This window comes from Agelaius phoeniceus, chromosome 20 (genome assembly GCF_051311805.1).
Source record: "Agelaius phoeniceus isolate bAgePho1 chromosome 20, bAgePho1.hap1, whole genome shotgun sequence".
NCBI classification, from domain to species: Eukaryota; Metazoa; Chordata; class Aves; order Passeriformes; family Icteridae; genus Agelaius; species Agelaius phoeniceus.
Genome location: NC_135284.1, coordinates 9972882 through 9994389, shown reverse-complemented (window position 1 = coordinate 9994389; position 21508 = coordinate 9972882). Strand labels below are relative to the sequence as shown.

Here is a 21508-nt window from a genome sequence, read left to right as displayed (position 1 = left end):
ATTTTCTTTAAAAGAAAAAAAAAATCATCTAACCTGCCTGAGATGTAGGGAAATCATTTACCTTTTCCTGTCAGAGCAAGTTCTCTGCCTGCTTTTTCCATATTAAAACCACAACCCAACAGAATGGATTCACTCCATCCACAAAGGGCAAAGTTTAAGTTGCAGAGAGAAAATGAAAGCCCAGTGATAAACTCTGGGTTTTAAGCAGTGCTTAAGTTCCATGGTTAGCCAAAGGAAAGCAAATAAAACCTAAATATTCAAATGGAGACTGCTAAAGTCTGTTTATCATTTCCTGAAGAACCAGCTCAAAGACAGAATCCTATTCCCTACCTCCTGTTTGCATTTGGAAATTACTTTATCCATAATATGTTTACTAAAATAAGCAACATGAACACATAAATTCTGAAAGCAGACTTTTACCCACGGACTAGGCTGATCCCTGAGCTTTGAAGTCTCCATAGCTGCCCTGGTTATTTTGGCCACTCCTCATTCTGACTGCTAGCAGCAGAAGAATCATAAAACATTGCAGAAAAATGCTACAGATTCTTTGCCAAAACAAGTAACATTCCCCTGTAGCATCTTTCTGAATCACAACATCACAATGCTGCTGCTCCCTCTCCTCCCCTTGCTCTGCCTACCAGCACTGCCTGAGCTCAGCAAACAGCAGGAACAGGAGCAGGAACAGGAGCAGGAATCTCCTCATCCCCTGCTCGGCTGCTGGGCACACACTGGCACTGAGCTGGCAGAAAATCCCAACCTGCTGCTCACTCACAAGCACAAAAAAGGAGTTAAAAACTGCTAAAAAAGGAGCAATTCCAGGAATGTCAGGTTACAGAGTCTCTCACACATTTGTGAATATTCCTATTTTCTTTTATCCACAGTCACACAGGATTGGCAATATCAGCTACTCGGAGAACCCCAAAAGCTTTGGGTTGCAAGGAACATTAAATCCCATCCAGTGCCACCCCTGCCATGGCAGGGACACCTTCCACTGTCCCAGGCTGCTCCCAGCCCTGTCCAGCCTGGCCTTGGGCACTGCCAGGGATCCAGGGGCAGCCCCAGCTGCTCTGGGCACCCTGTGCCAGGGCCTGCCCACCCTGCCAGGGAACAATTCCTAATTTCCAATATCCCATCCAGCCCTGCCCTCCTTCAGTTTAAAGCCATTCCCTGTGTCCTCAGGCCCAGCTGTGAACTCCAGCTGTGCTCCTGCAGCTCCCTGGACACCCCAGAGCCCTGTGCTGCCAGAGCCCCGGGGGATTTGGGGGATCTGGGGGACTTGGGGGGTGCCAGGAGGACGAGCAGAGCAGAGCTGGGGCTGTGCTGCTGTGGGGAAGGGCAGCACCCAGCACCCCCTGAGGAAGTGGGACTGTGCCCCTGTGCTGGCACAGCCCAGCTGACCCAAAGGGCTGCAGGACAGTGACTGCCCCAAAGGGACTGTCCTGCTGGGGACACCTGATTCCTGATTCTGGGCACCCTGGTGCAGCCATCACTGCCTTCTCCAAAGACAAGAGGTTTCAGTGCTGTTGTATAAACTGCCAGAGCAATCAAAACCATCATTAGACACAAGTTAGCAGCTAACCTAATTTTTAAACATGCACAGCAATCAGCTTTAAATTAATTATAATATCAGACTAAAAGGCACAGATGGATCACTTCCTGTCACACCCACAGACCCCCTAAGATGACAGTGTGTGAGTGCCACTGGTTTTTAATTATTATTTCATCAAATGCCTCTGTTAAGCCTTTGTTCCAGGTTTCCAGCCCTGTACCTGCAGGAAAATGACCATGATTTGCCCTGGGCTGCTGAGGAGATCCCCCACACATTGCCCAGCTGTCCCCTGTGTCCCAGCACTCTCTGAAGCGTGGTGGCTGCTGTCACCAGGGGCTGTGCACACAGCAGGCCGTGGCAGCTCACTGTGCTCAAGGGTTGCTTCACCCAATTATTTGTTTGTCACTTGAGAGACCTCTGCATCGAGCAGGTATTGTCAAGTTATTTTTGGCCCTGATATAGTGGCAAAACATAATGAGGCCTTGAGGTGAACAACCAGCCTGGCAGCAAGGCACTAAGCTGATGTGCTGCTGAAAGGCTGGAGAGCAATTAGGTGATTTGAGTAAGAGGAGATGCTGGACAGGGCATGTGAAGACAGAGAAAACAAGCTTAAGTATTAGAACACCAACCCCCTCCTTCAAGCTGTCAGCTATTTAAGCAAGGTGTTAATTCACTGCAGGCTGGATTGTCGACAAACTTAATTTTTTTTATTAATTCAAAAGATGCACAGACTTGTCCCACATGCACACATTGCCCAGCCCTTTCCAGACAAGTGGAACAGCCTGCCAGATGATTGTTATCACCATTTAATTGTATTACAGTGATTCCCACAAGTGCTGGCTGTGAGCCTGGCGTGCACAGAGTGAGGGGCTGTGCAAACAGGGCCAGGAGGGGGTCTGTGGAGTGAGAACTCCACACTTGGAGCCAGCCTCAGACCCAGAGAGCAGATGGAAAAGCAGCTCAGGGCAGGCCCATCAGCCCCCAGGCAGCTCAGAGGCACGGAGTGACCTGAGGAGCACAAGGATGGGCCCAAGTCCTGCCCCTGCTCTCTGGGTGTCCCCTGGCGTCCATGGCACTGGGCAGTGATGGTGTCACACAGGAGGGAGCCCCCAGCACACACCTGGCACTGCAGGGGACACCCTCAGCACCAGCTGAGGGCACTGTGGGAAGGGGCTCTGATCACACTGGGCTCTATCTGCCCAAACTGCATCACACAAGTGCCCACAGCATCTGAGGGCACGTTGGGCCATGATCTTTTAAAGAATCACAGAATGGTTGGAGTTGGAAACGACCTCAAAGCTCATCTCATTCCAACCCCCCTTCCATGGGACACCTTCCACTATCCCAGCTTGCTCCAAGCCTCATCCAACCTGGCCGTGGGCACTTCCAGAAGGTCACTTTTATTTTATTTTTGTAAAATATTTATGCAAGTACACCTCCCTCTAGAGATAAGCCCCTTTCAAGTACAAATTCACAGGTCACTAATTTGGGCATAACATATCTAGAGAAACCACTGGGAACACACAAGAGCAGGTACAACACCCAAGTTTTAGGAAGGAACACTGACCCCCAGCATGGAAAAAAGCTGTTAGACAAGAAAAACGACCTTTGCAACACAGAAACAAGAGTTTTCTAATTCAATCCACAGAGCCAGTTGGTTTTGCTTTACCCTTCCAAGTGGCCAAGGACGAGGCTCTGCACCCCAAGGTTATGATTCCTCCTGGAGCCTGGGCTGAGCAGTCTCAGGGAGCTGTGGGCTCCTGGCTGTGGCTGAGGGCTGGCTGCAGATGCCAGGACACCTCTCCAGCTGCACAGGGAGCAGCCCCACAGGCACAGGGACATCCCCAGGGCAGGGTGAGCTCATCCCTCTGAGCACTACAGGTGTCAGAGCCCAGGACATTGCTCTGGCTGCCCTGGGTGATTCCAGACCCTGGCAGGGGCTCAGAGACCTTGGCACAGAGTCACAAACACCTGGGCCTTTGATTTTAGCCCATGGAAACAATTACCAACTTTGTGTGAGGAGTTACAAGCCACAAGAGTTTGAGTACAATGATAGTGAATTTGTCACAGGGTGAAAAAGTAGAATTTTGGGGATTTAGAATGGGGGTTCAAGAGGCAAGATGGAGGAATCTGGGCATGTCCTGTCCTTCTTCTTCTTGTCCTCCATCTTCTGCTGGGATGGTGACACTTCTGGATTGGTTTAGGGTAGAGCCAGACTGTCTAACATAGGTGATGGGTATTGGAAAATTATTGTAAATAAAGTACACAGAGTTCTCAGTATAAAAAGCCAACAGCACCCCAAGGGCAGGGGCTGTGCCACAACCCGACCTGCTGGACAGATCTCAGCAGGGCAGAGAAAGAATGGAACAGATAAGAGAAAATAAACAACCTTGAAAAGCAGAGCTGAGGAATCTCAACTTCTTCTGCAGTCTCGGGGCTGGGAAAAAGAGACTTTAATACCTTGGGAGCCATTTCAATCACAGAAACCTGAGACAGGCAGCTGCTGGTGTATTCTGAGGGCTGCTCACCCTGTCTGCAGCCAGACACAACTGTTCAAGTATGAACTGGGTTATAATGAGCTGCTTACTCAAGAATGTCTTCAAAATGACTCTGGCTGGGTGGCTTTAGATGTGTCTGATGCAGCCATGGGATTTCTCTTGGTGTGGTGAAAGAGGTGGAACCTGCATGCTCTCATCCCTCAGTGTGTTCAGAGAACCTGGCATAACCCTTCCAAACTGCTCCTTCCAAAACCCTGACTGCTTTCCATCCTTCCACCCACATGGTAAATCTTTCCCAGATCCCAAAGGCTCTGCAGGCTGTGCACTCACACAGCAACAATCCCCAGCTCCAAATCAACACCCACTTGACTGTGAGTTAGAAACACAAGGCTGAACTTCTGGCAATGAATGAAGAGCAGAACAAAGACCAAGATCATTCCTCTGCCTTTCCTGATGAGGAGGTGGGGTGAGAATCCAGGAGTTCACCCCATCTCCTCCACCTGAAAACGATGTAAAACCTGTTTAGACCTCAGAACATCATCAGGAGAACCTGAAGAAGCTCCCCTAGATGCAATCAGATGGAAGAGGAAAGTCTCCAGCTGCTCTCTCTCAGGGAATGTCACAAACTCAGCATCAGATTTTCCATCTATCACAGCCTGAAGTGTCTCCCTGCCTGCCTAACCAAAACACCTGAGGATCAACTGCCTTGGGAGAGCAATTCCCTTCATGACAGCAGTCTCTCTGTGCTAGCCAGGGTGCCAGGGGAGCTGGTATTTGCAGTTCCAAGGCTGACCCAGCCCTGAGGCTGAGATCCACAGCAGGCTCTGTACTCCTGGCACAGCTTCCCACCCCTCCCCAGGGGCAGCAGGTCCTGCCTGGTGCTGAAAAACTGCCAAAGTCAGATTTTAATAACCATTTATCTCAGCAACATGGGCAAGGAGAAGAGAAAAAACCCAACAGTTATTATCACAGGACAGAACAAACTGGTGCTGAGGTCCCCAGGCAGCTCCACGCCTGCTGAAAGCTGCACCAGCCCCAGGCACAAAACCCCAGCAATAAACCCAGCCAGCAGCAGCAAAACCAGGACCTTGCTCATCTGCTTTTGATTTTTAAATGCTGCTTCTCTTAACAAATGAAGTTTCAGTGCTTATGGGACCAACAACCTAGTAAATGAACTAAGTATTTATTTGTGGCTTTATTACTTGGCAGACCCATTTCCATGGAGTCATTTTTCCTTAGGACCCAGCTTGCTCTGCAGCAGCTGTTTTCTCTTACCAGCCACTCAAATTCCTTTGCCTCTAATTTCCAAAAGTACCCACTAACCTGAAGTATTTGGAAAGTACAGCAAATGGCTGGGGGAGCTCAGCAGCACTTTCACCTCATCCCTCTTCCCAGGTTCTTCCCCATCTCCCTCACCAAGGCCTGGGATGGCCCAGGTGGGCCCAGCTCTCCAGACCCTCAATGTTTGTGAAGCCCCATGAAGGACCTCAGAGTACAAAGTGACCCAGGGAAGGTTCCCAAGGGGGCTGGGGGAGAAGGTGGGTTGGCCCATGCCATGCATGACTTCTGAATCACTACAGGTGAGGGGGAACAGGAGGTTTGGGGAGCTCCTCTGACTGTGAACAGGAGATTGGAATAAATCAGGTGGCTCTGGAGAGCTCAGGGCCAGCTGTGAGTGTGCCTTGAGCCAGGATTTCAAGTGCCAGGGGAATCCTGATGCATTAGCAAAGACTCCAGCTCTGCTGGGGTGTGGGGCTTGTGAACTCCCTCCTGAGCAGCCTTAGCAAAAGCTGAGGTCTTCAGCTCCAAAAGAAAAGAAAAGAAAAGAAAAGGGTTTCTTGGGAACAACATTTTTGGCTTAGAAATTCCTCCCTGTGAGGGTGGGCAGGCCCTGGCACAGGGTGCCCAGAGCAGCTGGGGCTGCCCCTGCATCCCTGGCAGTGCCCAAGGCCAGGCTGGACAGGGCTTGGAGCACCTGGGACAGTGGGAGGTGTCCCTGCCATGGCAGGGGTGGCACTGGATGGGCTTTAAAGTCCCCTCCAACCCCAACCCATTCTGGGACTGTACAATTCCATGATAATTACAGAAGGAGCCCCCTCCCAGCTCCACCTCACTCTCCCAGCACGTGTAAGCCAAGGCCATTAACTGCTCTAGAGAGCACTTCACTCAGTTTATCTGCTCCTCTGTTTGCCACTTTCTAAGTATACATTGACATTGGCTTCTTTAAACCACTTGAACACTGTGCAAGACACACTTGAGGCTTCTCTCAGTCAGTCACATCCAGCTTGGAAACAGCTCCTGTTCCCCTGAATAACTGAATGCCTTGGACACACACACCAGGACAAGTGCAGATGGCAGCTGAAGCCCTGTCTGATCCTTCAGCACCTTGGTGGGGGCAGCCCCTCTGCCCTGCCCAGGCTCTGCCTCCTCCCACCCCATCTTCAACTTGAGCAACTCAGCTGCAAAATGACCCTACTTTTATTTTAGTTCCTTTCTGTGGTTGGGGTTCTGGTGAGCAATCTCTCCACTCACACTGCCCAGCTCAGCAACCAGGGGGGAAGAGAATGGGACCTGCTGGGGACAGGGACAGCAAAAGGAGCTTGAGCCCCCTCATTCACCCGCATCCAGTAGGGATAAGAAAAAAGGAAATCTCAGTGATCCTGGGGTGCTGAGTCCCCAGGGTGTCCCAGGATTTATTCCTGTGACTCTCATCCAGAAGAGCACTCAGGTAAATGCTGAGTGTTTGAAAGCAGTGAGCAAGGAAGCACCAGACTGAGCTGAGCCTAAACCAGGAAAAATCAGAGCCTTTTTATCCTGCCCTGAGCCCAGAAATACTCTGTCACAACCTCCTCCATCTCTTGAGACTCAAAGCACCCCTTCATAGCCAGGCCCTGCCTTTTCCTTTGGATAATCTGTGCTGAGCCCTGAGAAAGCTGAACATTTACCAGACTGAAGTGTCATCCTTCACAGAGTCTTCTTTGCCACCACAAGGAACGTGGCAGCTCCCACTGGGAAGGCTGATTTCAGTTTTTCTGCCTACTCAGACAAATATTATTGCACTCAGGTCATACACTGAAGAGTTCCTTCCCATGTTCAGATTCTGTGTTTTTCTAGGAAAAAGAGCTGAGATTTTGGAAAGCAATAGTGAGATCTGCCTGTGGTTCTCCACTCCTGTTCCCACACTTTGGAAAACAAGGACTAATTCATAGAACTGCATGGGCTTTTGTGGGCAGTCTGCATGATAAAATAACATCTGACTTTGTGGGATCATTTTGTGTGGGGAAACATTTAAAATATATCAGGGTGGTGATTAATCCTGGAATGGTTTGGGCTGGAAGGGACCCTAAAGTGCTCATCTCATTCCAGCCCTGCTGTGGACAGGGACATTTCCACCAGACCTGGCTGCTCCAAACCCTGTCCAACCTTCCTGAAGACAAAAGGCATTCTTGTTTGGGGGACAGTTGAGAACTGGAAGAAAAAAAAAAAAGCCTTTTTGCTTTGGTTTTAAGCACCTTTTAAGACTTTATTAAAAAAAACCAACAAAAAACAAAAAGAAAAAAAAAAACCACCCACAATTCCTGTAGATGTCCCTGCCAAACTCCTACTGACATCCAGAGTGTCAAGCCTGTAGGATGTGGGATATTCTGGGGTGCTTTTTCTTTTTTAAACTACAGTGGCTGTCTAACAGCCCTTGCTCAGGCTGTGTCAGTGTGCCAAGTGAGGAGGCACCAGATCCTATGGGAGAAGGGCTCGGGAGGTGACCTGGGGTGGCACAGCTGGGTGTTTGGGAAGCCTGGGCAGTCTGGGTACCCATAGACACAGCCTGAGCACCCCAGAGCCAGAGCACCCCATAACCACAGCCTGAGCACCCCACAGATACAGCCTGAGCACCCCATAACCACAGGCTGAGCACCCCATAGGCACACCCTGAGCACCCCATAACCACAGGCTGAGCACCCCAGAGCCTGAGCACCCCACAGATACAGCCTGGGAACCCCATAACCACAGCCTGAGCACCCCAGAGCCACAGCCTGAGCACCCCACAGGCACACCCTGAGCACCCCACAGCCTGAGCACTCCAGAGCATGAGCGCCCCACAGCCATAGCCTCAGCACCCCAGAGCCACAGCCTGGGCACCTCAGAGTCACATCCTGAGCACCCCAGAGCCAGAGCACCCCAGAGGCACGGCCTGAGCAGGTTCTGCACAGCTCTCCTGACTTCAAACCATTTTAGAAGAGAGGCTGGTGCTGCAACTTGGTTGGTGGCTGGGAATGAACCACTTCACTTAATTTATGCCCCATTCCCTCTTTTTTTTTTTTTTTTCATTTTATGTTCGAGCCAGGCAGGGCACACAATCCCCCAGAGTGTTCCATGGTGCTGCTGGAGGCAGCACTGCTCCCCTGGAGGGCTGGGGGTGACAGTGGCACATTTTGGGAACGCCCTGTGGTCCCCTCACAACCCAAGCAAGGGGATGTGGAACCAGAACCAACACTAAATGACAAACCCAGTGAAGGAGCTCACGTACAGCCACAGATCCACTGTGTGGTGTCCTTGGCCTAACTCCTGGGTTAAGCCTGGGTTAAGCCCCCTGCCAGGCTGAGCAGGAGTGGCTCTGCTCAGGTGACACCTGATGGAAACCCCTCTGCTGTGCCATTGCTCTGCTTTTCCAATGGAAATGAAATGCATTTGATAAGATAACAAATGCCTGGCAAAGCACAGTGAAGCTATGTAAGGAAGAGAACAGGAGGGGGGAAAAAAATCTTGTATAAGCAGCAAAACAATACAGCTTTATCTAATCTCAGCAACTTATTGCTGCTTGTCTGCCTGTGTGTGTTTTACTGACAAAATAAAATAAATTGAATCAGCTCACACACGATAACATGCTCTTTCCTACCTCATACTAATTGCTTGGCTAATTGATGTTTGTTGAACTTTCTCCATTTCATTGAGTGATTAGGTACAAAGCTAACAGTTGACATCTGTAGGCGCTTAACTGGCGTCTGTAATTACTGTTAATGTTAAATAATTGTTAGTTAATTGGAGTGGTAACTGACTGAATGGAATCCAGATTGTGAAGCAAAAAGAGACCTAGTTAAATAAACATACATTTTCAGAGAAAATAACATTTTATTACAAGGGAGAGACTAACAGCAGGCCAGAGAGGGGAGGTCTGCAGGATGCTCCATTCACCAAAACCCACAGCAGCCTCCAGCCCGGACCCCACAGCCCCAGGTATGGCAAGGCAGGATCTCTGTCACCAAACACTCCTATCCCCAGAATTTTTCCACCTTCTTTTGAGCCAATTAGCACAATTTTACAGCCCAACACTGATGCCTTTTTTGAGAAAATCAAATACAGGCTAATCTACAAAACAAATACTCCCTCCATATTAGATACAATTGTGTTGGCAAATATTGCCATTTTGCTCCCTAGCCTGGAATAGCTTGACTTTGCAAAAACCCACAGCCTTAAATGAACTCTTGGTGCATGTGATCACTAACTGACCACAAAGGGTACCTGATACCAGCCCAAGGGGGCAGGGATGCCCAGAACAACACCTGCAACTCCTCCCTCTGCTGCTTTGGTCAGGAAAAGCCAATGCCTTCAGGTGCTGGTCTCATGCTGGCTGCTTTCTGCTTTTGTTTTGAATTACTGACATACAGGTTACCTGTGAAGCCTTGACAGGCTCCCGTCTTGTAAATTTAGCAACTTAAAAATCTGAAAGTTTGGAAGAGGCTACCTCAGACTTTCACCTGCCCCTCTGGGCACATCCCATTATCCAGTGACCTTTTCCTGCAGCTACAGAACAGCACTGGCACCCCATAGATCCAGCATCTCCCAGCACTGGGATCCCACAGCTCCAGCACCTCCCAGCTCAGCTGGCAGCCAGAGTCCAGCCAAAAAACCAGCAGCCCATGGAGAAGGAGAGGCCATGGAAGGCATAGGACTGGAGAGGGGTGGTTTGTGCTGAGGAGGTGCAGCCATAAGGGATGTTATGAACCAATTCCTTACTCAGATGAAGCCTCCCTGGCACAGGAACAGCTGCCTTGCTCATTGTGCAGCAGAACAAAGCACCACTGCAAGGCATTTACTGACCTTTATCTCTGCTTCAGTCACAAGTCAAGAGTGAAGTGACCCAGCAGCTCTTCTCATCTAACTCAGGGGTACCCTAAACCCAGGCTCTCCAAACCCACAGCTTTTTCCAGCCTCTCCCTAATGAGACATGGAAAATACTGAAAAGGCATTTGAAACCCACAAAACACCAGCAAAGCAGTGACTCAAAGCCACCAGGGAAGCCTCCACCAGAAAGGGGAGGAGATGCCACTTGTGGGGTCACATCACAACTGCCACAAAACCAGGGATGATTCAGCAGTCCCTGAGGTTTGCTGGCCTGGGGCCAGTTCCCTGCAGTGCTGGGGCTGCTCCAGAGCTCCAAAAGCAGGGGAGGAAGAGGCATTTCAGTGAACAGCCATCCCAAAAACTGCACATGAGGCTGAGAATACACCCCAAAAGTGAGTGAGGATGTTCTGTGGATTCCTCCAGGCCCTGGAAAGGAGGGGGGCAGCCCCAGGCAGCCCCTCTGGCACACTGACCACATTAACACTGCACATGTGCTGCCTGCAGAGTGCTGGATCCACTTACACCCACCCTGAGAAGCCGTGGGGATGGTTTATTCGCGTGGGGATGGTTTATCCGCGTGGGGATGGTTTATTCGCGTGGGGATGGTTTATCCGTGTGGGGATGGTTTATCCGCGTGGGGATGGTTTATCCGCGTGGGGATGGTTTATCCGCGTGGGGACGGCTGGTTTATTCGCGTGGGGACGGCTGGTTTATTCGCGTGGGGACGGCTGGTTTATTCGCGTGGGGACGGCTGGTTTATTCGCGTGGGGACGGTTTATTCAGGTTTATTCACGTGGGGATGGTTTATCCGCGTGGGGATGGTTTATTCACAGGTGAGAGCACCTCTCCACAGCCAAGGATCTCCTGTGAAGGGATCAGCAGGGAAGGAATTGCCAGCTTCAGCTCCCTGCTTGTTTACAGAAACAGATGTTGTAGAGGATCCTCAAGAAATGCTTCACCACAGAAGCCAAGGGGAGAAACAACAACATGCCTGGGTTTTTTTTAGGGCAGGATATTGCTGTAGAAGCACCTAAAGATCCAGGGCTTGATCTGACTGGTGTTTCAGCCACCAGTGCAGCCTCCTAACCCAGATGCCTTGATCTACCTCCAGCTGAGAGTATAAATATTTCCCTGACAGCTGGTGGTGCCACGCAGCAGAAGGATTCATAAAGTTTACATGAGCATCCTGTAAACAATTTGAACATAAAAAGCTCTAACAGCCCAATTGTGCTTCTGATCAAAGGCAAACTTCAATATACAGCACAAATGAAAACTTCACCACTCTGAGTCCCATGTCTGGGACTCATTTCTCCCTTCAGGAAAAGCTGTTTTCCAAGGGTATGTAGGAGGGAGTTAACATAAATGAACCACACAGTCGTAGTAAGAGCTGCCTGCTCTGCAGCTTCAGATGTGTGTATTTAAATTATTGAGAGATAATGGAATTTAATTACACTGAGAAGTCATGTTACAAAAATTCATGAACAAACCCTGTACTTTGGCAGGGATTAATGGTGTTGAGGTGAAACTCTCAGAGGGTGTGGGGCAGCTCTGCTCCTTCAGTGACACACAGAGTACAAGCAGCAATCCTGATGGGAAGGGCCATCCCACAGGGAGTGAGGGAGGGACAGCAGGAGCTGCAGGTGGGGGATGCTCTCCTCTGCCAGCTCTTCCCCAGCTCATTTATTCAGGCACTGACAGCTCCTTTGTCAAGCATCACCAAGGCTCAGACCCCTGGGTGCTCCCCTCCCAGCACAGCCACTGGGTCCCCAAGGGAGCCATCCCCTGGGTAATTTATACAGGGTGTTCCTGCCAGAGACAAGGGATGCAGGGCTCTGATCCACAAACAGGGACCTCTCCTTCAGGAACTCCTGCTCTGGGGACTAAGCTCCATCCCTCCCAAATTGCCAGCCCTGCTGCACACCTCTGGGGGTGGTGGCAGCACGGAGGTGACAGGGGTGACCCCACAGCCCTGAGGGACCCCAACATCCACTGGCTGCCGCCCACAGCTCACAGGACCCTTCTAGATTCAGTGATGCACCTTTCCATTCAGCTCCAAGGACAGCAAGGCCTAAATGGGAGCTGAGAAACTTCTCCTCAAGGGGTTTTACCAGCTCTTCTAGAGAGGGTTGGAGGGGATTTCACTTGGCTCTGGATTTTTTAAATTCTTAGTGTTTCTGAGGAAGGGACTGTTCCACATTACACATCCACACTAATCCATCACTCCCTGAGCCTGAGCACATCTTAAGCCTTGAAGTCCACAACAAAATGACAGAAAGGGGACAAAATGTGTATATGAGATGTAAAATGCTTCAGGATTTGTACTTGCTCTGTAAATACATTACTTCTGTAATTTCTGCTACTCCAGTTAGGAATAATACTAAAAAAAAAATTTAAAAGGCAAGAAAAACCCAAGCAGTGTGTGAGACATGGGTGGCTGTGGGACACCCAAGAGGAGAGGCCATGGACACAGAGGGCTGGAGGCTGTCAGCCTGCCCAGCTCTCCCAGCCTGGCAGGTTTCATCATGATTTACCCAATGCAAATCTGACCTTTCTTACGAGTGACTTTTATTGCTTTTGGCAAAAGCAGCCGTGGACAACACAGTGGGGAAGAGCTGGCTTGGAAGCCAACAGCCTGAGCTGAGGAGAGGGAACTTGAACTCGGAATTTATCAAACTGACAGCCCCCGGGCACTCAGAGCTCCCCTGGGCTGTACTCAGAGCAGGAACAGCCCCCCCAGCCCCGGCAGAGAGCCCAGCACCTGCCTGCCAGCAATTACTGACATTATCTCCAAACAGGGGAGCTTTTCTGAGCTTCTTTTCCTGATATTTTGTAGTCTGAATGCTAATCCCTTTGACAAAACTGTCCCCTATGCTTTTTCCGTTCTCTTTCCCCTTAATCTCTTTCTCCCAGTGGAAAAGAGAAAAAAAAAAAGAGGGTAAGGGGGAAAAAAAAAAAAAAATACCAGCCAGCCTAGTTTGGCCGCACCTGGATTTGCATTGATTCCTCCCTTGTCATTCATGTTACCAACAGGAATTAGCATATGGCTTTAAGGGGAAACTCAGGAGGAGAAAAGAAAGATGCCATTTTGATGGAAATAAGGGGCCGAGGAATAATCTACCATCAACTAAAAAGCTTATTTGTGTACGGTTTCCCAAGCAAAGCTTCGAAAAGCCCATGTTGATTTTAGGCTACACAAAGAAACCCTAATCCTTTCAAGGGAACTAAATCACCAAAGAAAAGTACCTCAGAAGAAAAGGCTCCCTGTCAAGCATGGGTATTCACATCCAAAGGGATGCCACGAATCAAGCTCCATAAGTAAACAGCAATAAGAATGTGGGAAATGTGTTTGAGTCAAAAAAGAAAACCAAAGGAAGAGGAAGAGGGGCCTACTCTTCATCAGTCACCTCCCGGGGAGGAGAGGAGCCCCTCACCCTGGTTACAGGCCTGCGCCAGGAATGTGGATTCACCCGGCTTCTCCTGCCCTGGCCCAGCCCCAAGAAAGGGCTGCTCAAATGCCAAAGCTTTTTACAGCAAATTAGCAAAATAAAGATGCAGTCACATGTAGTTTGGGGGCCTGGGGTCACTCCAGACACGAAGCTCTTCCCTTCTAATGGCTGTGCCACCTATTCTCAGCCTCCGGAGGGGCCTGGGGAACCTGTAAATGCCATTAATCACAAAGGATAAATCAGCTTGCCAACTGAGATAACCTGGTTAGACCACAGAAATAATCCAGACTGTGCTTCCAGAGGATGCTAATACATGAAAAACAGGACTATGGATCCATAATGCAATTAAATCCAGGTGTAATTCAATATGCAGCAGAAGCCTTCAGAAGCAGCAGCGGATCAGCATGGGAATCCCAAAGGTAACGGGGTCACATTTTGTCCCCAGTTAAACCATCCCAGCTTTGTGGAATTGAAAAGCACAGAGAAACACTGGAATGACTCACTGGAGTAACAAACCAAACACGGGGAGAAGCACACAGGGCAAACACTGAGCAAACCCACACCCGGCCAACAGAACACACCTGAATCTCAAACGAGTCAAATCTGCCTCTTGTAAGGCCAAGAGTGTTCCAAACCCCAACAGATTAAAGCCAGGTTTACAGCCAGAAGCTCACCCTGCTCCAGGCACTTCCCATGTGCTGCCGGAGAAAAGCCGGACACTGGGGTAAAAACCAGCCACGTTTTCAAGGCTTTGAATTTTGCTTGTTTGTGCAACTCGTGCCTGGAGCTGCTCCCTCCACCCTCCTTGCAAAAACACCAACCAGACCAAAAAGGAGAATTACATGGAAAGGATCCCCAAAGCTTTCTAACAAGGGCCCAGCTCCACACGGCAGCTCACGGGCGCTGATTTAGGGCAAGCTTTCCCTTAATGTGCTGTTATATCATTAGCAGCTCTGTCTTTGGATTGCTGTTTGGAAGAAATTAATGGGATACTGAATATTTAAATGTGGCCCTCTCTATCATTTATTAACTCTACAGAAAGCACACAGCACAGTAAGCCATGGTTTATGACTATTATCCTGTGAATACTAAACGTTGGCTGGTTATTACTGTCAGCAGTGCAAATTGGCTATTCATAATTCCACGTCTATCATGGAGCTGATGAGTAACAATCAAGTTAAAACATTTTGAAAACTCTTACAGTTATTTAAATGAGCTTAAATTAAAGCCATTTGTAAAATAAACTATTCCCTAATATTGTTATTTAAATTAATTCTGACCTGGCAGGCAATGCATTATTTAAAGCCTATATTTTATATTAAGCAAAGCAATTACCAAGCATACAGAACACGTCTGAAACCCAGAGAAACATAAAAAGCACTAACAAGCTGATTGCGACATTTCTGCAAGACAAGTTACATTTCATCTCCCATTGAAATTGCCATGAAAAGAAACGTGTGGGGAAAAAAGGAAAATAAATCTGTTTGGGATGTGAATTGCAGCCTTACCTTTATTTGTGACAGCGTTGAACAGTTTCTCAGAGCTGGCATCAGATGCCTGAAAGACCAATAAAAAAGAAGAAAAAAAAAAGAAGTTACATTTTCTAGCAGTGATAGATTTCCAAGGCACGGGGTATTTATGCACAGGCTGAGGTGTGTATATTTTAGGGAAACAAATCAGGAGACAAAACCAGGGGCGCTGGAAGCGGCGGCTCCGAGGCCCTGTCCATGAGGTGGTGCTGTTTGGCTGTGCTTCGCCGCCCTGCAGTGCAGATATTTCTTCGGAAAGATTCTATTTCATAAAGAAATGGGGTTTTTCTTCAACATTAGCTGCACAGACAGTGTATCTTTGTACTGCCATTATCCAATACATTCCGACATTGATTCTGCGATGCAGAAGAGTCACGATTTCGAACCAGACAGCCCAGTCTCAGGAATTTCCAGAACTGCAGTATTCTTAATTAATTTTTAAAGTATTTTTGGGATCCCTGCTGTGTGAACATTTGATTTTTACCACCTTCAAAGGAGCGTTGATAACTTAGGTTAGTAATTTCATAAATTGCTGCTGTAAACTCTTTGAAAAATAAAGACAGTGTCAGGATCAGTGAATATTTCCACGTCAGCTTTGCCTTCCCCAGTATAACTGCTTCTTGACACCTCGCTGTGTAAACTAATAAACCTTTTCTTTTTCATCAAGCCACCTTTATCCAGGGAGGTTTTTCCCCTTAATACTGTGTTAGTAGCTTGTCTATTCCTGCTGTTTCTATGCCAGGGTGCCAGCTCAGCTCTCTACCCATTTAAAAAGCTTTATTTCAGTTTCACACAAAACCATTGATCTCCCCCTTTCAGAAATTCCAACGGCACAAAACCGGGCAGGGAAGGAACACTGAAAATGTTCATTTTGCAAACACCCCGAGCCCAAAAGCACCAAACACTCAGTTTCTGCTGCTGTGTTTGGGCACACACACACACAAAACACACAGAGGCAGCTACAGCTCAAACTTCTCCCACAAAAAGCACCCAAAAAAGCACAGAGCTGCTCAATTCCAAAGCCAGCCCCGCTGAGAACCAGGCTGCTCTTGGAAAACACAGGGAAAACGTGCCCAGGAGCAGAACACTGCAAACAGGGTTAAAATGTAACACTTAAGAAAGATTTTAATTTTTCCCTAGAAAGTGTTTTCTTGCTGGATTCAGGAACAGTAATTGAAAACACTGGAAAGCGAACTGTGGGGGTTTTTTGTTAAAGGGAAGGAATTTCTCAATTCAAAACCAGATAAAAATCACCAGACAATCAACAAATATGTTCGCTATCTTGACTGCACTAAAAACTTGGATGCGAAACTCCCGATAAATGAGTGAGACATGGCTCAGACCGTGCATCACAGTGTAGGAATACACTGAAAAAATTTGTTTGCCCTCAAGTTAGTGACAGACAAGATTTCTATGATTAATTATTAAAAATAGCTGTATTCTTTTTCAGACTTCTAGACAAATTTTACAAGATTACTGCTGGCTTATTTGAAAGCCAAGCTGGTGCAATTTCGCCTCAACTAAATAGCTTGTAAACACTGGATTTATTACCCAATGATGGATTTATTATGCAGTGACGACTTTCTCTAAATTAATGAAAATATGTGAATAATGCACAAATTGAAGAGATCAAGAGGGCCATGTGCTTTAAAGAGCAGCCCAATGTTACTCCAACATGAAGCTCAATGCTTTCCTACCCTTGCCAATCAGCCTGCTTAAAAATAATCTTTCCCAGTGAATTTCAGCTGTTGTCTTCTCAAATGCAGCTTTTCTCTGAAGTCAAAACTCTCTGAACCAGTCCTTCTTTTTAGAAAGAAAATCCAATTTTAAAATCCAAACAAACTTCTTACAGTTTCAGCTATTACTTTATTTTACTGTTTCAAAACCGAACAGCACAGGGAAGCTCCACGTTTCCTATTCGCTTGATTTTCCCAAGCACTACAAAGAGGAAAACATCTTTTTTAGGAAGTTTGCTTTAATGCCAAGCGTAAACCAAGAGATTGTTTTCAAGCCATGGTTTTTCAGGTGCAATCTTTTCCTGTGCTGTCGCACACCCCAGCCACAAACAGGGCTGTGCCACCTGGAAGGGGCACACCTCGAACAGAACGCAGCCTGACCAAGGACTGCTCCGGAGCAACCTGGCAGATGATTATCCACGTAACATGCATCTAAAAAAGGAATTATTTTACAAAGACAAAGCTCGTCCAAGAGTGAAGCTCATTTTGCATTACTGACCACACACAACTGAATGGAAGAGCAACTTGAATTAACCACACTGAGGTACCGAGAAAATAACCCAAACGCTGGCTGGAGCGGTGAGATGAACTTGGCCTGCCTGTTTCCTTACACAAAAATTGGGTTTTAAATACAAAATAGCAATTAGGGTGATGTACCGGTGATACAGAGGCGAACACAATCTCCGCCAGCAGACACGCAGCGTATCAATGTCCATGCAACTATTATTTTTCCACAGCTAGGCAGTCACATCACGCAACAACACTAAAGGAACAAAAAACCCAACTGATTCAAAAACCCGCAACAACTCAGCGCTACCCCAGCAGGATGCAATTCGGTGCCTGTGCAGTGCTGACTAAAGCCCGCTCCGTACTGACAGGGATCGGCGCAGACAACAAAGTGCCTTTATGTGCACGATGGGGCCGAACCTGGATGCTCCAGCGGAGGAGAGGAGCTCGGCTCTCCCTTCCCTTCCACCAACAACTCTTCCTTCGCTCCCCTTTATCCCGATCTTCCCCGCTCTCACTTGAGCAGCTGATGAGCACTGTCTGCTGGCACCGTGACATTTGGGGACAGCACCGGGTTATCCGAGGTGCTCTGCCCGAGGAGCCCCCTCGGTTCCTCCTGCACAGAGCCGGAGCTGCTGACACGCAGTTCCCTTCCTCGCACTTGGGCCGTTTTCCCTTACAAATCCCCTTGTTACCAAGCGCAGCTTAATCCTTTTCACCGCGAAATGAAACAAGTCAGCAACCCCTGGGCTTAAAGGAAAAAAACCCCAACAAACCACACAGAAAAAAAATGACCCAAAGAGTATTTTTCCCTCAGCAAGGAATGCGCTGCCGTTCGAGGGGATGAATGACTAAAATATTTCCTGTCCAGACAGCGCAGCCTGACTCACTGCTGGCACGGCCCGGCCCGGCCCCGCCGCGGCACTTGCACCGGCCCCGCACCTGCCCGCGGAGCCAGCGCGGCCCCGCCGCCCCGGCCCGTCCCGGGCTGCCCGGGCGCGGCGGCCGCTCCCTCCCGCCGCAGGAGCCGCAGCGAGCCCCGCGCCGTGGTTACCTGCTGTCCGGGGACTCCGCGGGGCGGCCGGCCCGCGGCTCATGGCGGTGCGGGAGGGACGGGCGTGTGCGGCAACTCCGATCCAGCGCGGCTCTCAGCGTCCCGCGGCCAAACCCCAACTAATCCTCCGCGGGGAACCGACTCGGCGGGCCGGCCGCGCGGGCCGCCGGGCGGGCATCCTTCCCGGGCCGCCGACCCCTTCCCCGCTCCCGCAAGATGGTTCCCGGCAGGAGCGAGCGGAGCGCGGCGTGCAGGGAGCGCGGCGGGCGCGGAGCGGGCGCTACAGAAGCGGCAGCAGGACAAAGAAAACCATGTGCGGCGGCGGCGGCCGGGGACAGCGGCGGCACCTCCGGGTGCGGGGCGGTGCGGGGCGGTGCGGCCGCGGCGCCTCCTCCCTCCCTCCGCGGCTCCAGCGCCGGCGGCTGCGCGTCCCTTCCTTCGGGCGGCTTTTTGGGTTCTCTTCCGCTGTTTGCCGGGGCGTTTGGGGGGCTGATTGTTTTTGTTTTGGTTAAAAAGTCATGCCCGTCCTCTCCCGAGCCAAAGCGGGCTCCCGCCGGGCGCCGTCCCTCCCGTCGCGGCCGCGCTCAGGTGAATTCCATGGGGGAGAGGCAGCGGCCCGGCCCCGGCTCCTCCGGCCCCGCCGAAACAGCCTCGCAAGCCTGTAATCCCCGCGGGGCGGCCGCTCCGCTCCGCTCCGCTCCGCCCGGCCCGGCTGCAAGCGCCGGCCGGACCCCTCTCCCGCCCGGCTCCGCTCCGCACTGCGCGGCGCTCCCGGAGCCGCCGCCGCCGCCGCCCGCCGGCTCCGCCCTCCGCCGGCCCCGCCCCGCGCTCCGCCGGGGTCCCCGCGGCGGGGGCGGCCCGGCCGGGCGGGGGAGGCTCCGCGGGAGCCGCGCTCCCTCCGCCAGCGGCCGGCCCCGAGCAGCCTGCGGAGCTGCGCGGAGCCTCCGGCAGCGGCTCCTCCGCGCCGTGCGAGGCAACCGCGGAGCCGGACAGTTCCCCCTGCCCCGGGATGGCGGCACACGCACACGAGCATCGGTCGCGATAGCTACACACGAACATCGCTCTCTAGAGCTCCGCGGGATGAAAACACGGTCGAAAACATCGTGTTGCATTTAGCAATTTTTTTGTTTAACGGAAATTTAATTTTCTTTTTCTTTTTTCTTTAAAGCGGGAAAAGCCAGTGTGCCCAGCTGCAGGCAGGGTGCCCTGCTGGGGACCCCGGCTGCTCGCTGAGCTTTGCCTTCTCTCTGAGCCCCCCGTGCAGAGACTCGCCTGACTACTTCCAGCACTGAACATTATTGTCAACGGGCAGTGGATTTCCCGCTCGCTGCAGGTTTTCCTTAAGTGCAGCACACCATTAGTAATGGCCACCGCGAAAATAAACGCACAGATACGTGATGATATAAATGATTATTCACTGAAGCACAGCACTCGGAGCCAAATGATGTTTCCTGGGAAGATGAGAGGCAGTTATGCACATTGGCACAGTAGCTGCATACGGTGAGATGTTTCCTGGGAAAGAGATAGGTGCTAAGAGGGGATTTACGGGCTTGCAAGACCATGCCCAGGGAGTGTTTTCAAGATTTCAAACCTGGAAATGGGTTTCAATCCCATACCAGGCTAGGAGTGCTAATGGAATTAAACTCCCGTGGGTTCCACTTGAATTTGAGCTAAATCCTCAGAAACAAGGTTGACAAGTCCTATTCACTCCAACTCCTGTGGCAGAGCTGAGCCTGGAGGAGGTGATTCTCCTAAGGAAAGGATGGGAACTACCTATACCAGCCAGAAAATGAGTGCAGAGCAAGAGCTGTGTGTGCCTGCTCAGCCTCACCTGAGCCAGGATTATAGTTATGTGCCCAAAATCCAACAGCAGCTTGGAAAGATTCATGTATGTCCTGGCTCAGCTCCAAGCTCAGCTCGGGCCGTGGGGTGATGAGGGACTGCCCTTCTCCTGGCCCCAGGGCACCCAGGTGGCTCTGAGCCCTCCCCAGCAGTGACAGGGTGCAGGGGCTGCAGTGGCCCTGAGCAAATCCCACAGCATGTGAGGGGAAGGGCAATCAGGATCTGGCTGTCCACACCAGTGCCAGCAAGGGGGAATCAGGAAAGGGGGAATCAGGATCTGACTGTCCACACCAGTGCCAGGAAAGGGGAATCAGGATCTGACTGTCCACACCAGTGCCAGCAAGGGGGAATCAGGATCTGACTGTCCACACCAGTGCCAGCAAGGGGGAATCAGGATCTGACTGTCCACACCAGTGCCAGCAAGGGGGAATCAGGATCTGACTGTCCACACCAGTGCCAGCAAGGGGGAATCAGGATCTGACTGTCCACACAAGCACCAGTGTCATAATTAAGAAAGAACACCTACCAGTTACCCGTGTAGAACTACAGGATTTTATGGAAATATTTCCCCTTCGTTCCTCATTCCATCACCATATGATCCATTTAAGGATCCATTTAAGTTTTCCCCTTCAGTGGCCTCTCCAGGATTCTTATCTGAGGTGCAGTCCCACTGACTGTGGTGGTTTCTGCTGGGACAGTGGGTGGGAAGATGTACAAATAGCAATGATGCCTCACAGGAGATGAGCACACCCAGCACAGCTCCAGAGGCAGAGCATGGCCACAGACACCACAGAGCTTTCATGCCACAGCTGATCCAGGGTGGGAATGCTTTGGTGAAACTGGGACAAATGGTCTCCACTGGAAAATTAAAGAATTGTGGCCAAACTCAAATCCTGGTATGGCAATGGAAATGAGTTCTCCAGGACTGTCCAGCTGAGTAGGTCATCCCCACATTTCCATACTGTAACTGAGCATGGATTTTGGCTGTTAAACCTTCACAGGTTTTTGCATGTAATAAATATGTATTTGCATCTAATAAATGTATACTGCAAAGATAATCCTGTGCTATCAGAGAGGTGGTTTTCATCTCCTCTTAGAAACAAAACAGAAATGGCTTCAGGTCTGGTCTCTGGAACCAAGAGTGGGCAGTGGCCAAAAGCCATCACAGCCCATTGGCCATGGATGTTGCTTGAGTGCAGATTCCACTCCCCACCAAAATTAAATTGA

The 21508-nt window shown here is 50.1% G+C and overlaps 1 protein-coding gene across 8 annotated transcripts in view; it reads right to left on the bottom strand.

The window, feature by feature from the left end:
- AUTS2 (activator of transcription and developmental regulator AUTS2) overlaps positions 1-21508 on the bottom strand; it is an 807993-nt gene that overhangs the window by 55825 nt on the left and 730660 nt on the right. For 7 of the 8 annotated variants that reach the window (XM_077188843.1, XM_077188841.1, XM_077188846.1 and 4 more), the window contains one exon: positions 15122-15170. In XM_077188843.1, coding sequence (XP_077044958.1) covers positions 15122-15170 — 49 coding nt within the window. Of the gene's footprint in view, positions 1-15121; positions 15171-18439; positions 18470-18605; positions 19244-21508 lie in introns of those variants that run through there. The other variant, XM_077188849.1, reaches the window with a different exon arrangement.